Source organism: Meriones unguiculatus, chromosome 21 (genome assembly GCF_030254825.1).
Source record: "Meriones unguiculatus strain TT.TT164.6M chromosome 21, Bangor_MerUng_6.1, whole genome shotgun sequence".
In the NCBI taxonomy this organism is placed as follows: domain Eukaryota; kingdom Metazoa; phylum Chordata; class Mammalia; order Rodentia; family Muridae; genus Meriones; species Meriones unguiculatus.
The window spans coordinates 6268034-6283611 of NC_083368.1; the positions used below are offsets into that span (position 1 = coordinate 6268034).

At 36.9% G+C, this 15578-nt stretch overlaps 1 protein-coding gene across 6 annotated transcripts in view; it reads left to right on the plus strand.

Annotated features, from left to right (window-relative positions):
• Ccser1 (coiled-coil serine rich protein 1) overlaps nucleotides 1-15578 on the plus strand; it is a 1241689-nt gene that overhangs the window by 269186 nt on the left and 956925 nt on the right. For all 6 annotated transcript variants that reach the window (XM_060373765.1, XM_060373766.1, XM_060373767.1 and 3 more), the window contains exon 5: nucleotides 1056-1176. In XM_060373765.1, the coding sequence (XP_060229748.1) occupies nucleotides 1056-1176 (121 nt within the window). The remainder of the gene's footprint in view (nucleotides 1-1055; nucleotides 1177-15578) is intronic.

Genomic DNA, 15578 nt, shown 5'->3' on the forward strand with positions numbered 1-15578 from the left:
CCACAGCCCAACTAGAATCCCACACTTGAGATTAAAACAAAAGCATATTAACATAACATACAAAGAAACCAAAACTTTTATTACATACAGAACTTAAGATAAATGAATGTTTTAAACAAAATTTGTGTGGATTTGTTATGTAGTGATACATTATTCATATATTATAAACATTCTATGGGAAAACTTATAAAATGAAGTGATTTATTGATATGGGATAATTGACACATCTGTTTGGAGGAAAGTAGTCATGACAGAGAACTGTTCACTGGTGTCTACTATGCAAAATACAATCACTGACATATCCTGAAAACAATTATAGCTTCTAGAAGCTTTTCCAGATCAAATCTGTATGTGTAACTCACCAAAAAAATTACAAGGATATTTATAGCCAACAGAAATATCCCCAAACTGGAAATAACTTGTGTCTGTTACCATTGAATGACAACAACAATTGAGATTATTTACCCAAAGAAACGCTACATTGCCACCACAATAAACTAACAGTGCATTTTGTGTATGGATCTTATAAACACACATGGAACAAAGTAGGCCATACTTTTAAGAATGATGACAAGGATTATGAAAGGTCATTGTAGAAAGGTCAGAAATGCAGTTGCTTCATGTTAACATTATGATAATAGTAAGTCAGTTTGGGGCTGTAGCAGGACAAGATGGAGACCACAGGAGGGTAAACACATGATTATTCATGAATTTCACAGTCTTGGTCTTGATGAAGCAACTGGATTGTCCTTGTGGAAATTGATGAAGTCCATGCACTTCTTATTTACCATTCAACCAAAAATGTTTGTTGTTTTTTTTCTGCTGCTAAATGTTGGGAATACCCTTTTCACTATGAAGCTAAGTAAAATTTCTCAGAGTCTTACTGCTAGCTAGAGGAAAATAGTGTGCAAAAGAATACTGAGGCCAATTTAATGTTAATGTTTTTCTTGAAGTTCTTCCTGAACTTGACTGAAAATAAAAAAGTGAAATGAGGAACATGAGAACAAGCACTAAGTGATTTTTACCATTTAAAATTAATTGTTTTCAAACTACAGTTTGCAGGGAAGATTCCTACAACTCTGTAATGTCGTGTGCGGCCGTCCTTCTTAGCCCAGTGGACCCAACAAGAGAAATGAAGATGCTAGAAGAACCAAAATGTCCTGAGCCTTCCAAACAGTAAGTTGTCATTTAAGATTTCTGGCCACGAGATAACATCCAAGTACCTCAAGTATAAATAGCTGCCCAGACTCCTCCCCTCCCCCGAAATATGACAAAAGTGGCAGTGTAATGATGTATAGAAATTTAGTTTGTTTAAAATCATCATTTTCTAACAAGTTACTACTGACTACTGCCTTGGATGTCTGACCTATGTTATTTAAGTTTTACTTTGGTGTCCTGTCTTAGGCCATGGGTCAGCTGAGAAGGTAGCATCCTGTCTGCATGCTGATCCTGGGTAAGGGACTCCAGATCTGTAGGGTTATAGACTAAAATGGAATCACTTTGTATTTTTGTTAGTTTGTTTATTTATTTTCTATGTAAACGTGTGTATTTGTGTATGTGAGTAGGAGTCCATGGAGACAAAAAGGGAGTGTTGGCTCCCCTCGTGCTTGTCAGCTGCAGACAAGGATGCTGCCAAACAAGCCTAGTTCCTCCGGAAGAGGGCACAGTATTACCTGAGCCTCTCTCCACCTCTGCAGTCAGCTCTTAGTATACACTTAGCTTCAAGTTGCTTTGGATTTTACAAGGAGTACAAGGTACCATTTTAAAACTTTAGTAAATTGTCATCTTCTAAAAACTTTACACTATTGAAGCTTGCAGTGGCTCGTGACATTGCCTAGTAAGAAGTACAGAAGTTTGCTAACTATTGGTTTTGTTGCCATCCTTGCTCTGCATTCTGGTTGCTATGGACATGTTCATTTTGTGAAACAAACAAACAAAAAACTGGCAAGGTGAAAGATGATGATATAGGCATGTATTTTTCCAAATATGTGTATGTGCTCAAAAAGAATATTTAAAGGATACGGTCATGCAGTTATAGATTACATGTTTTTGAGAGTTAAATTTGATTTTATATTTAAGTAAATGAAAGGTTTATTTTCATAATGGCTAAAAGGGTTAAATTAATGGTAACAAATATATGTAGAAATGAAACATTAAAGTGGCCACTTCTGATAAAATATTCAATCAATGAAATGGAAAACCTGCTGCTGATTTTCTAGAGAAGATAAGCCTGTGCCTGAGGTAAGGTCTCTGGATGAAGAAGTGTGTATATATATACACACACACACACTGTAATATGTGATGATATGAGGCAGGCAATAATTATATGTGCTAATACATACGTAGTGTTTGGGGATATGTGGTGTGTGATTTGTGGTGATATGTGATGATATGAAATGCAAGATGGTATGTAGTCATGTGTGATATATGGTGTTCTGTGGTGCTAGTGAAATGTGGAGATATATGTCAAGGCATGATATGTGTTGGTGTGTGATCTGTGTTGATGTGTGATATGTAGTTCTATATGATATGTCAAACCATACAATTCATGATGTGACGTTGTGTGTGATATATGGTGGTAAATGATATGTGGTGCTAATTAATAAATGTGATGTGTGCTATGTGGTGTATGTTCTATGTGGTAATGTGTTACATGCAATGTGTGGTATATAGTGATAGTGCTATGTGGTGTTGTGTGACATGTGGTAAGTCGTGGCACTGTATGTATGGGATAGTGTATGATATGTGATGTGTATGTTGTCTGTATATGTTAGCGGCCTATCACATTCTCCAGGGAAGGAGTCTTGGCACATCCTAAACAGATATGCTACTTGCCCTGGTTTGTGTTCACTTGCTTTTTGCTTGTCTTTCTACCTGATATGCTCCCAAAGCATTTTCCTACAACATGGTTCTATTTTGATACTCTTTGTGAAATCAATTAGGAAAATCTCTTAATGTTACATTCAATAAAACTGAACCAATGGAGCAATTCACGTATTTGATTGCATGAAGATATTTACCATTAATATTCTCATTATAAAGAAAAGAAATACCATGCAATTCAAAAAGTGGTGATTGTAATTCAGTTTTAATGCAATCCGAATGTGAAAACCACTTAGCAGCACCTAATGTAGTTTAAGTTTTAGGATCCAATAGTCATCTTTTGTCTAATAGGAAGAAAATTACATCTCATATTTGCCCAGTAAGTTACATTAGAAAGCTCAAATGTATTCTCCTGCAGTGTGTTTGTGAGCTTACATAAGCCCCCATATAGTTTTAACTTGGATCTTATTTTTTTTAGATTATTTTTCAAGGACTGAGAACAAAGCCGATTAATAGAGTTAATAACGTACATGTCTTTTTCCTAGTCTTTAGAAGCTTCATAAACAGTCTATTCTGGTGTGTGTGTATATGTGTGTGTGTTACTAGACAACATCCTTGTCTTTCTGTTCAGCAGGAGATTCCTTTGTTGTCTTAGCATCTACATTCTCATTTAAATGCTCTTTGACAATATTATCAACGCATACAGGCTTTATTGGTGTTTGCTTTTTTCTCATAAGAACTGGCTTAAATCTGTTTTGTTTGTGGACATTTGTCTGTTTGTGCTTCAGTTTCTTTACCTGTTTATTATAGGAATACTTTGACCCTCACTGTGAGGGTGTGAATTTATTACTCTGCACAAAGATAGTTTTTATGCCCCTCCCTCAGGTTCACCTGTTAGCACTAGGGATGATCCTGTGTATAGATGTCTAATCCTTCAAGCTGTTGTTGAAACATCTCTCTAGGTGTCCTAGCAGAATCCTCAGTTGTGTCAAAAGTAAATTAGTGACCAGCTCTTTCTGGTAGTCATATATCTAAACTTATTTATGTAAAGCCACATGATTTTTTTTAAATCTTGGATTTCATTAATCAGAACATACCTGCAGTGCAATTGATACTAATTCCTTAATGCTTTCATTATGTTTTAACTGAGCTGACCCAAATGGCATAAGTATCTTACATGTTTTGCTAACATTAATCATCAGTTATGATTCTAAGGAAGTTATTCAGATATTTTCTAACATGCAGTTTCCATTTTAACCTATGAAATTATCAATCCACAATGTATGTCCTGTATACCACATGCCATTATTTTGAAAATTAATTGGTGTAAGCAGATAGATGAGCACAATGCAAACACTAGGTTATTTATTGAAAATTCTTGTTTGCTAGTGAGAGATTCACTAAGCAAAATGGCTTAAGGAAAGTCAAAAGCAGTAATGGTGACTGGCTGATGTTGTTAAAATGTTGTGGATAAAAATTTCTGATATATCAGGGTTGGGTCTCGGAGCTGCCAAGGAGAATTTCATCTACATCTAGCCACATCACTTGCCTGTCTGCAGTTCTCATTTTCAAGGACTTTCATTTCTCAAATGTTTGCAGAGTCTCAGCAGCAACTGAAGCAAATGTTCATTTTTCTAACACATACAGTAGGGTGAATTTCTCTTAAATGAAAGCAAGTGAAGATTAGAGTGCCGTTGGCATGGATTGTTTGAAATAACCATTCTGACACAACACTGCTCATAATAGTTTTTATGCAATGGATTCCATGTGAAGCCTGGGAAATTGTGATACATTGAGAAGAAAAAGGATACTTGAAATTTTGAAAATATTGGTAAATATAAGCAAAAATAATTAGGACAAAATTTGAAGTAATGTATCAAGAATTCAAAGTAGTAATGCATGCTTAATTTAGTTTGCAATATCATTTGAATGGTAGGAATTTTATTATATTAAAAAACATTGACACACTCAAGTACAACATGCCTATCTTTAGTTTTTCAATAAATTTTACCACCCCATTATATTTTATGTTGTTTGGTACTGGTAAGGAAAAAAAAAATATATATATATATAATTTTCTTTGTCTTGACTTGCTTGTTATATTTTTACTTATAGTACAATGCCTGTTTTAAAATAATGTAATAGGGAAGCAGGAGTATATGTACATATATGTGTTGTAATTACTTTTATACCAAATATATTAGCTGAGAACCCTTGTCACATATTTTAGAGATCAGGCTACTAGAGTCAGTTAATATATTTTTAATTTCCATAAGTGAAAAATATGCACAAATATCAGCTCCCAGTGCAATAATGAGCTGATTCAGTTCTGCCGTCTGAGAGCCAGGCATCCGTAGCATCGCTTTTAATTCCGGGTGGAATTACTGCTTTAAGTACTTCATCCTTCTGACCATGCAAGCCATCTCCTATAAATTCAGACTCCTCGGAATATCTGAAACAGATTTACAGTGACAGAATTTAAAACTCACAAAATCTCTTGCTAAGCAGAACTGGAATAATTTTCTTCATAGAGGGTTTCAGAGTATGTAAGGTTATAAGTAAGAAAGAAGTTTTAAGAGAATATCTTTTTATAATGTTATAAACTAGGTAGATTTTAGAAATCTTTTAACTGATGATTAACACTATAAAGCCAACCTATACTCCCTGTCCACTATGAGTTTAGTTTTTAGATAAGCATTTTTTGTTTATCATTGGATGTCATTTGTTAATATATCAATATTAAACACTTAAAAAATTAGGCATGTTGGCCTTAATTATATCATTGTATTAATATACTATTACATAATTTTGCAGTGTGAAACATTTCATGACCAATGTAGTTATATACTCATGTTTGATAGGTACACGTTGACTTTGACAAGCTGTTATTTCACAATTGTTTATTTTCCCACATCACCAGCAACTGGAGATAGGACTTCCTGTTTAGAGCAAAAAGACAGGAAAAAGCTGTCCTTCATAAGAAGGCAAGGTACATTTTGTGCATCATGGTAGGACAGTTCAGAGCTTTTATTCTGTCTGTAAATCATCTTAAATAAGCAAATAAGGCTGTGGATGCCTTTTCTTAGTCTTCTCATACGCATCTTACCAGACTATGGAAAGGATAACCTTGATAGAAAACAGAAAACTCATCCTGAACAGGTAGCTCACACCTGTGAGCTCAGCATGACGGAAAACTGCCTGGGCTGTGTAGTGACACCTTGTCTCAAAAATAAAAATTATGTAATATACGTAGGATACAGTGTTCAAATATTCAATCATGGAACTGAGTTTGAAGCTTGAGAAAGAGACTTTTTATATTCACCAAAACTCATACTATGAAATCTGTGCTCAGTTTTACAGCTATGCACAGTTGCTCTTCAAAACTGTATATGTGTTCAATAAGCAGCATGAAAAAGAGCGCTTTCTGAAGTGAACATAACATTCAAGCTTTTAGGAGAATGAAATCATCCAGAGTTAGTTCTAGTTTGGACTTTGGGCTCTGTTAGAAAATTGCTTGTATCAAATTTGGATCTTCACACCTGCTTTGACTCAGTGTCTGAATTGAAGGATTGTGTGAGCATTGTAAAGTTGGATATACAGAAGAAAGAAAAATAAATTATGGTATCACTTCTCTGTCCTTTTTCATATTTTCATCTTATTTTATATCCATAAACTCAGGCTACCCAAAAGTCATGATTTATACCTAGGTTTGTGGAAATTTTGCATTACTTAAGTGTATGGCAAACTCTCTTTGTCAAGGCCACGTCACTTTTCTTCACTTTTGCTGCCTTTGGGAAGGTCCACTGGGCTACTTTGCAAAGGGTTCAGGGCTCCATCTGTTCAGCACAAAGGTCTGGTTTCCAAGCCTGACCCAAAACAACATATTTTATTTTTGGAAGCTACTCTCTAATGTCATCCATGAAGTTTATCCACAAACTGTTGGTGGGAGACATCAAAGAATTATATGTAAAAATACATGCTTATGGGTAGATACTAACTTCCTAGCTCAGTTCTTCGACCACAGATGACGCCAAAGTGTCTGTTGTGTTCTTCGCATTGTACGTATGCCTGGAGACTGCATGCTGACAACAGCTGTTATGCTTAGTGAAGTAACCAAGAAGATACACATTGATCCTTTAATTTTAACAGGACCTTCAAGAGTGCAGCTGTGACTGTGGTTGTAGGGCAGAGGGATATCTTGCTGTAAGGGCTCTTAACCGCTGAGCCATCTCTCCAGCCCTGGAAGGGCTCATGGTAAGGAGTTTTAGAATAGTAAAGTGGTCAGAGGAAAATTCTCTCAGAAAGGGATGTTTTAGCTAAGATCTAAAGGATCTTAGTTATAGAAATGGAAATGCAAATAAAGTGTTGTAGCAGAGAGAAATGTTGATTACATGTTCTGCAGTGGGAAATATGGAGAAATTAAAAGAAGGGTGATGGAAATACAGGAAAGCCAAGACATGTATGTATATTGAGCCCAGGTGACAAGGTCAGAGCAACCTTGTGGACGCCTTCTTGTTTGTTATGGACAGAAGAGTGGGAGCGACTGAAGTGCTCATGTGCAGGAGTTTGCCTGGAGTAGACAGCATTTCTTTCCCAAACCTGGCTCAGTGATTCTCCTCAGGGAGTTTAAATTTAACTATGGTGAATAGATTGACACCATGGAAAATCCTATACTCCAGGGATTTCCCTCTCTGTCAGAGAGCTAGTGAAATGTCTTCTGCATATCACTAAGGGGAGGGCAGATTTCAGAATGTATGGCCACTGTGATAACTGACGAGCTTTCACTGAACTATTTGCTTGAACATAGCCACAGGGAAAGGAGACTCCTAGTCAGCCAAGACAAATTAAACATAGTTACTAAACTGGGGGTGATAATAGGGTGGAGATTGGGTAATATTTTTGTTACTAATTTTTCCAATGTTAAAATCTATAATAGTGTGGTGGGGCTATTCGAACACTAAGTACATAATGATTATATTCTACCAATTTTAGAGAAAATTATAAATATCACTTTATAAATGAGTCACATACAGGACTCACAAAACCATAATGGGATAAAATATTCCTGTCAATCTTAGTGATCAGTTTACAATGGAAATACACAACAGAACATCCTGATAAGGTATTCATATGAATCCTATGATTCTTCATCAACATTTTCCTTCATTTACCCTCCATCATTCAGTGCACTAAAACATTCCTTTAGGAGTAAAACTAAAAACTTAGGCACAGGGAGTATTACTATGACTATGCCTGCTGTTTCCCATGCTCATATTTCAGAAGAAACAGCAATGGGTTTTTGTTTCCTTAGTCCAAGTGTAGTAGCATTTGTTAGAGAGAGAGTCTTCACACCATGTGAGTCTATTAGAATTTGGGGAGGAGGCTATTGGGAAGAAGCATTTTCTCTTTTCTTTTTCTTTTTTTTTTTCTTAATTACTGTCTTTATTCACTTTACATCACAACTGTAGTCCCCTCTGTCCTCTCCTCCCAGTTCCAACCTTCCTCCCTTTCTCCCTACCCCCTAATCATATATCCTTCAAAAAAGGGGAGCCACCACCACCAACCACCACAGCACTTCAGGTCACATTGGCACTAAGCAGGTCCTTTTCCAAGGTGGCCTGGTAAGGCAGCCCTGCCAGGGAGAAGTGTTCGAAAAGTATGCAACAGAGTCTTTGTCAGAGACATCCCCCGCTCCCCTTACTAGGGACTCCACATGAAGACCAAGCTGCCCATAGGGTACATATGTATAGAGGGCCTGGGTCAAGTTCATTCGTAGTCCCTGATTGGTGCTTCAGGATCTTCAAGGCCACCTGGGCCCAGGATAGTTAGCTTTGTTGGTTTTCTTGTGGAGCTCCTATCCACTCCAAATTTCTACACCTACCTCACCTCTTCGACAAGGTTCCCTGCACTCTGCCCAGTGTTTGGCTGTGAGTCTTAGCATCTGTTTCACTCCATTGCTGGGTGGAGCTCTTCAGAGTACAGTATGCTAGGCTCCTGTCTGCAAACATAAGGTCTTTAATAGTGTTGGGGTTTTACTCTGTCCTTTAGTGCGGGTCTCAGGTTGGGCCAGGTATTAGCTGGATATCCCCTCAATCTCTGTTCTGTCTTTATCCCTGCACATCCTGTAGTCAGGGTTTTTGGATAAGGGTGGTATTCCCCTTCCTCCACTAGGAGCTGTGTCTGGTTAGAGTGGCCTCTTCTAATCACAGCTCACGCAGAGGTTCAGGAGGATCAGTTTCCAATTACTTTGAAGCTGAAAACACAAAATATAGATGCTAATTTCATGCCTGGCTGCCTGAAGCAGGCCTTCCTGATCTGAAGAGGGAGAAAGGCTGATTCCCTGCCAAAGCTGCTCTTGGCACATAAGAGTCCACCAGGGAGGTCAATGTCCACAGTGAACTAGGTAAAGGAGAACCAAACACAAGGCAGATGTTTCTTGGGCTTATTGCTAGGGCACTGTAGCATGCTTGATGAAAACTTTGAAGGGGCCACTCTGTGCGCTTTTGCTTGTCTCTAAGTCAGATTGCCTTAAAACATCTCTGCTGGACTGAACCTCTCTTCCCAGCCCAGAGGAGGAATTCTACTCTCTTTAACCCTGCTTTCTCTTGCTAAGGTCTAAGAAGAAAAACATGGCACGTGTTTTTAAGTATGTATTATTGTTTTGTAAAAGCAATCCTTCTGAATTATATTAGCAATCCCATTGGCAGCTGAATCTATCCCATTACATCAGTGTCTTTAAATGACTTGGATTCTTACCTTGGGCTTGAGAAGACTATATTACATCTCTTCTCTAGCTGTGCCCCTTTGCTCAACACAAAAGTTGAAGAAAGTCAGCGTTTCCACCAACCATTAGGTATTCCTGTACTAACCACCATGTCTCATATTTCCTGCTAAATTATGCTTGTAGTATACCTCCTGTCACTTAGTGACCTGTCAGTAACTCATAGTGGATGGCTCTTAGAGGGACAGCGGGGGCATTCATACTCAGGCCTTCCAGGCAAACTGTCTGAGGAGACAGCAAGGTGGAGAGGAAATGGAGACAGGCTTAGATTTGGGGGCAATTAGTAGTATTGAGTAATGACCCGTGAGAGCATAGATGACCACTATCCTTCTCTATGTCATTATCCCTTCTTCACCTTATTGTAAGGCATGGTCTCTTTTACATGTGGTTTACACTTTTTTTAAGCACTAAAGTTAATTGACTTATGGTAGATGTCTCCCAGGAAACAGGGTCTGCCATATACAACAGGACTGATGTGTGTATGGACTCACACAGACTGTGACTACAGACATAGGCTCTGCACAGGGTCAGGTCAGACAAAACCCCAGCTCTGAAAAGGGGAAATGGGAGCAAAGCTCCCTTCTAACCAAGAAACATTTTGCAACTGATGCTTGCCAGGAAAACCGGGTTTCTCCAATGGAGTGTCAGTGGGTATGTAAACCACATTTCATGCAGACTCCATGCCCAGGAGCAGTTGACCACACAAAATAAGCTCCAGGGTTCTTGTTCATTTGTTTGGTATTTGGTGGAGAGCCTTTTTCTTTTCATATTATTTTGTCATATTGCTTATTTTATTTAGAGAGAGAAGGAGGGCATGAAGTTGGGTGGCTAGGAGGAAGAGTGGATCTGAGAATAGTTGGGAGGCATGATCGAAATTTATCGTCCAAGGAATCTTAAAAGAAAATCCAGTGTTACTCATGAACTAGGAAATTTTAATGGAACAAAAACAAAAACTATAAAAGAATGACTCTTGAGAGAAGCTTGTCTCCTGATTGATAGCATTGTGATTGTATCTTCCTGCGGTTTATTGCTCTGTAGTAAGTCACAGTATTTGTTCCCTTGTGCAGTCAGCCTGTCAAGTCAAGAACTCCTACTGTCATGTCATGTCTGCTTTGACAGGCCTTCTTTGTACACTGAATGTGGAAGTGCTATTTTTCAGATGACTTGGGACAAGTTGATAAGATGACTGAAGTGTTTCAGTGCGCCAGCACAGTTCTCTTTATGGGGTAATATAAATACAGATTTATCAGATCCTTGAACAAGATTACAAGTGCTGTACAAGTAGTGCCTGCGTATGCAAACAGGCCCACAGCCAGCTCTCAGCCTCCCCTGCCAGCATTCTACAGTGAATTCTGCTTTCAAATTAGAGAGTATGCCATTTGAAGATATCCTATAACAGTGTAACAAAGTGTAAATCTTTTAGTAACAGCACAAAGTTATGTTATCAGATGTGATTTCCTATTTCTCCATCTTATAGGGCAATGACAAGCAGGCAAAGCTAAAACAGCACCATTTTTATGTCAAGGTTACAGAGTTTAAAATGTGGGGCAGATGCTTTTTGATCTCCTCCCCCTGAGGGAGGAGCAGCCTTACCAGGCCACAGAAGATGACAATGCAGCCACTCCTGGTGAGATCTGATAGACTAAGATCAGAAGGAAGGAGAGGGGGACTTCCCCTATCAGTGGACTTGGGGAGGGGCAAGCGTGAAGAAGAGGGAAGGTGGGATTACTAGGGGAGGAGGGAGGGGTTTATGGGGGGATGCAAAGTGAATAAAGTGTAATTAATAAAAGTTAAAAAAAAAAACTGGTGGCAGAATTGCATTCGCCACAAAAAAGGAAATCATTACAAAGAAACAGATTCAAAATCATTTATAAAATTATGGTGAACAGGTGTATACGTCTAGAAAAATATAGAAATGTATAATGTACTGTGGAATATGTTATAATATACATTTCTTCCAATGTATCTACAAAATATGTTTATAAGCTTATTTTTAAAGAAAGTGGTATTTTTGTGCACCTACGTATGTGCATGTCTGTGTGTATGGGTGTGTGTATGTGCACATTATGTCCATGTTTGGCTGTATGTGTGTGCATGTCTGTATATCTGTGGGTATGTGTATATGCAGGGCTGTGTATGTGTGTATGTGTGAGTGAGTGTGCATGTATGTCCATGAGCAGGCCAGAAGTCAACCTCACATATTATTGCTCAGGTGCCACCTGCCTTGGTTTTTAGTTTTTGACTGACAATTCCATACATATGTAAAATCCCAATATATTATGATCATATTCACCCATTACCAGTTTTTATCCCCTTTCACTTCTGTTGATATCCTTCCTTGTATTTGGATCACTTCCTAGTGTCATATCTTTCTTTATACTGGTACTCCTCTCACCATTAGTCACAGGGACTTGTGTTTGTATGTGTGTGTGTAATTGACAACAGTTAATGCAGAGTATTCTAAATAAATTACTGTTTGTTCTCATCCCTGAATGGGAGTCTGTATCACCCTTTCCAAAGCCCAGGAAACACTGCTGGTGAGGGCATGCAAGATGGGAAGGAGCACATCATCAGTAAAGTACATGGAATATTAGTTGTGTTCATCAATATTTAGCTGCTGTGGCTGCTTCTGCTTTTTTTGTTGAGGTCATGCTTTTACTGTAACCTCAGACCCACTGTTTAGGCTAGGCCAGCTGACCAAGCAAGCCCCAGCGATCTTCTTGCCTCATCTTTCCAGTGCTAAAATTAGAAGTATAATTCATCACATTGGGCTTTTTATCTGGGCACTGAGAGTTCTGTCCAGTCTGGTCCTCATATTTTTAGCTTTGTGGACTGAGCTATCACCCTAGTCCAAGTGTTACCCTTTCACATAAACTAAATTAAATTCTATTTATAGCATATTTTCCCTGGGCTGTTGTTTTATTCTAGGTGCTGATAGTAAGCAGTATATAACTACAAATAATTTCTATTTATATTAGAGGTTGAATGCATTTTCTTTCACCAGAAGGTAGGACACACTGTGATGGTCGAATATGAGCATGATGTATGGTCTTCTATTGCTGGTATTTCATTATTAACATAGTAACTCTTTGAATAATTCACAGATGAAGGAGGAATGCAAACGGTAATTTTGTCATATGAGGTTGGAAAGAAAACGCTCAAAACCAGGAACCCAGAAGGCCAGCATCCAGTTTGGCTTCGGGCAAACTGTTTTCCTGGAGTTTGTTCTTAGCGTTTGTGAGATAAACATTAGCAACAGAAATTCAAATGACAAAATGGAACCTATGATAAATACTATCTAATGTTTTCAAATATTTTGGAATTAAGAATCACACATGGGGGAAAAAAGAAAGAATACCTCACGGCTGGAACAACTTGTATTCAAATTGACTCTTTGGTACTCAGATAGCATCACAATACTCTTGTTCTGGAGCATGTTAGACAGGAAGTTATCTACATTCTTCACTGTTACTCAGTAAATACCAAGATATTTCCTATCTATCCATTTTGTCTCAGGTGATTTCTGTAATACTTTTCTTAGTAGGAAGTTCTTAAGTGTATACTTTTTACACTATTCTTTTCAGAGTTTATAATGCATTTTTGGTTACACAGTTCATAGAAGCTGTTTATTATGTGATGACAAGCTTTACAGATATTTGCTTATTTAGCTCTCTCTCCTAGTGATAATATGGGCAATACTTATCCTCAGGTGTAGGAAATAAGGATACACAGAAGTTAACTAACTTGTTCAAGATGACTCTGTCTAAGAAGAATGAATTATACTTTCTTTCCATAATTTTAATTTATCAATTCTTCAATTTGGCATGATATATATTTTATTCTTAACATTTGCACTTATTTTTTATCAATATCAAATATGCAATTATAAATTATTATAAAATATATGTCATAAAAATAGTGCTTGCTGATCAGAAGAATAAATAGAACTCATTACCTTTTCATTGTTGGTCATCACACCCGTCAGAACTTTTGCATTTATTCTCGATGTCTTCACAAAGTAACCAAGAAGTGAAGTGGTTTTGCCTTACTTACTGCCTTTCATTTTACTTGATGCACTTTAAGTTTATTATGTTAGCTTCTTTTTTTTTTTGGCTTTTCTTTGTAAAAAAAAAACAAAAAAAACAAAAAAAAACTTCAAATAAATAAAACTAATGCACGTTTTTCATGACTTACAGGCACTTGCCTAAGAATTTGTAGAAATAAGTCTTGTGAAATATAAAAAATACGGCTCAGTATGTAAAGGCACCTTTCCCCAGACCTTATGACCTGAATTCAATCCTGGGAGTCACCTAGTGCTATCACACTATCCTGGGAGTCACACTAAGGGACTATCACAATTTCCCTTTTATCTCTACACATGAATCATCATCATCATCATCACACACACACACACACACACACACACACACACACGGAGACAGAGTGATAGAGACAGATAGATAGAGAGACTACATGTAAAAAGTATACATATAAGATCTGAAAAAAATAATTAGATTTTCTCCTCAACTGATATATCCAAATAACATTTTTATTGGACAATATAATACAGTTCAGCAAATAGAATGTCATCAGATAATTTAGATACATCATTATATTTACTTTTTTATATAATTCTGCTTAAACTTTTCCTGTAGTAAGAGATTAGAAATAATGGCTCTTCTGTGGGTCTGTGTAGATCTAAAGGCTATAATGAGGATTTCTTTTAAAATGTGATTTACAGATGTGGGTTAGGAAGTAGGAGACAATTTTATATGAATGAATTTTTTCCTGGAAGTTTATAGTCACTGTGCAGTTCTTATGATGGAGCTGTTGTGATGAAGATAGATTTCAACATTACAAAGTCTGTGGAACACGCTATCTGTGAAATCCCTTTCAATCCATGAGCTGTTCTGATAAAGGTCATCTGTATGCTTTATAATTTTACATTTATTTGATTTTAAAACATCATATTTACCTTAGGATAATTAAGATGTAACATGATTTCCTGAATGTGGAAATATTATGATGTATTAAGATAATTTTTAGTCTAGAAAGGATGAGTTATAATTTCTTTAAATGGCAATGTATTTTATTTTTAATTTGCTTTAATTTTCTATGTTTATGCTACTCTGAGCCAGTTATTATTTCATTCTTGAGGTGACTTCACTTTCATTCTTTTACAGAAAACAGTTATTGTCTTTAATTTGTTTCTGAATTTGAATCTGACACAATTTATTTGGCTTTTTTCTGTTAAATACTATTTTTTAGTTTTATATGTAAACTGGTTCACATAAAAGTTTTAAACAATTAATTAATTCACTCTTCTACAAAGAGTTAAATGAAGTAACTTTCTATATGGAACAATCAATAAATTAGTGAAGTTTTATAGCTATTGAAGAGTGTATTGGACACACATAAAAATACCTGACTTGGGGCTGTGTCTCCAGTTCCTCTACCCTCTAAATGTCTGACTTTTAGTAAAACATATAACTCAGTCCTTAAGTTAGGTTTTTCTCAGATGATAAACTCCTATTAAGGTTCTATTTAAACACTTAGGTTGTGCATATTCAAAGTGTAATAAAATAACCAATGATTAATGAGTATTGATAAATTTTAAATTATTTTTATTTTTTAATTATTACACTTTATTCACTTTGTACCTCAGCTGTAGCTTCCTTCCTTGTCTCCTCTTGGTCCCATCCTCTCTCCCTCTTCTCCCATTATGGTCCTCTTCCACTGATAGGGGAGGTCCTACTCCCTTCCCTCTGACCCTAGCTTATCAGGTCTCATCAGGACTGGCTGCATTGTCTTCCTCTGTGGCCTGGAAAGGCATATTTTATTTAATGGTTTTTGTGATGCAGAAGCTATTATTCAGGTATACACCAAGCTCTTGACCCCAGTGTCTTTTTTCTCCTCCCATATGTGAATGTAGACATTTTCTCTCTTTTGGAGCATATTTCATTCATGTTTTACC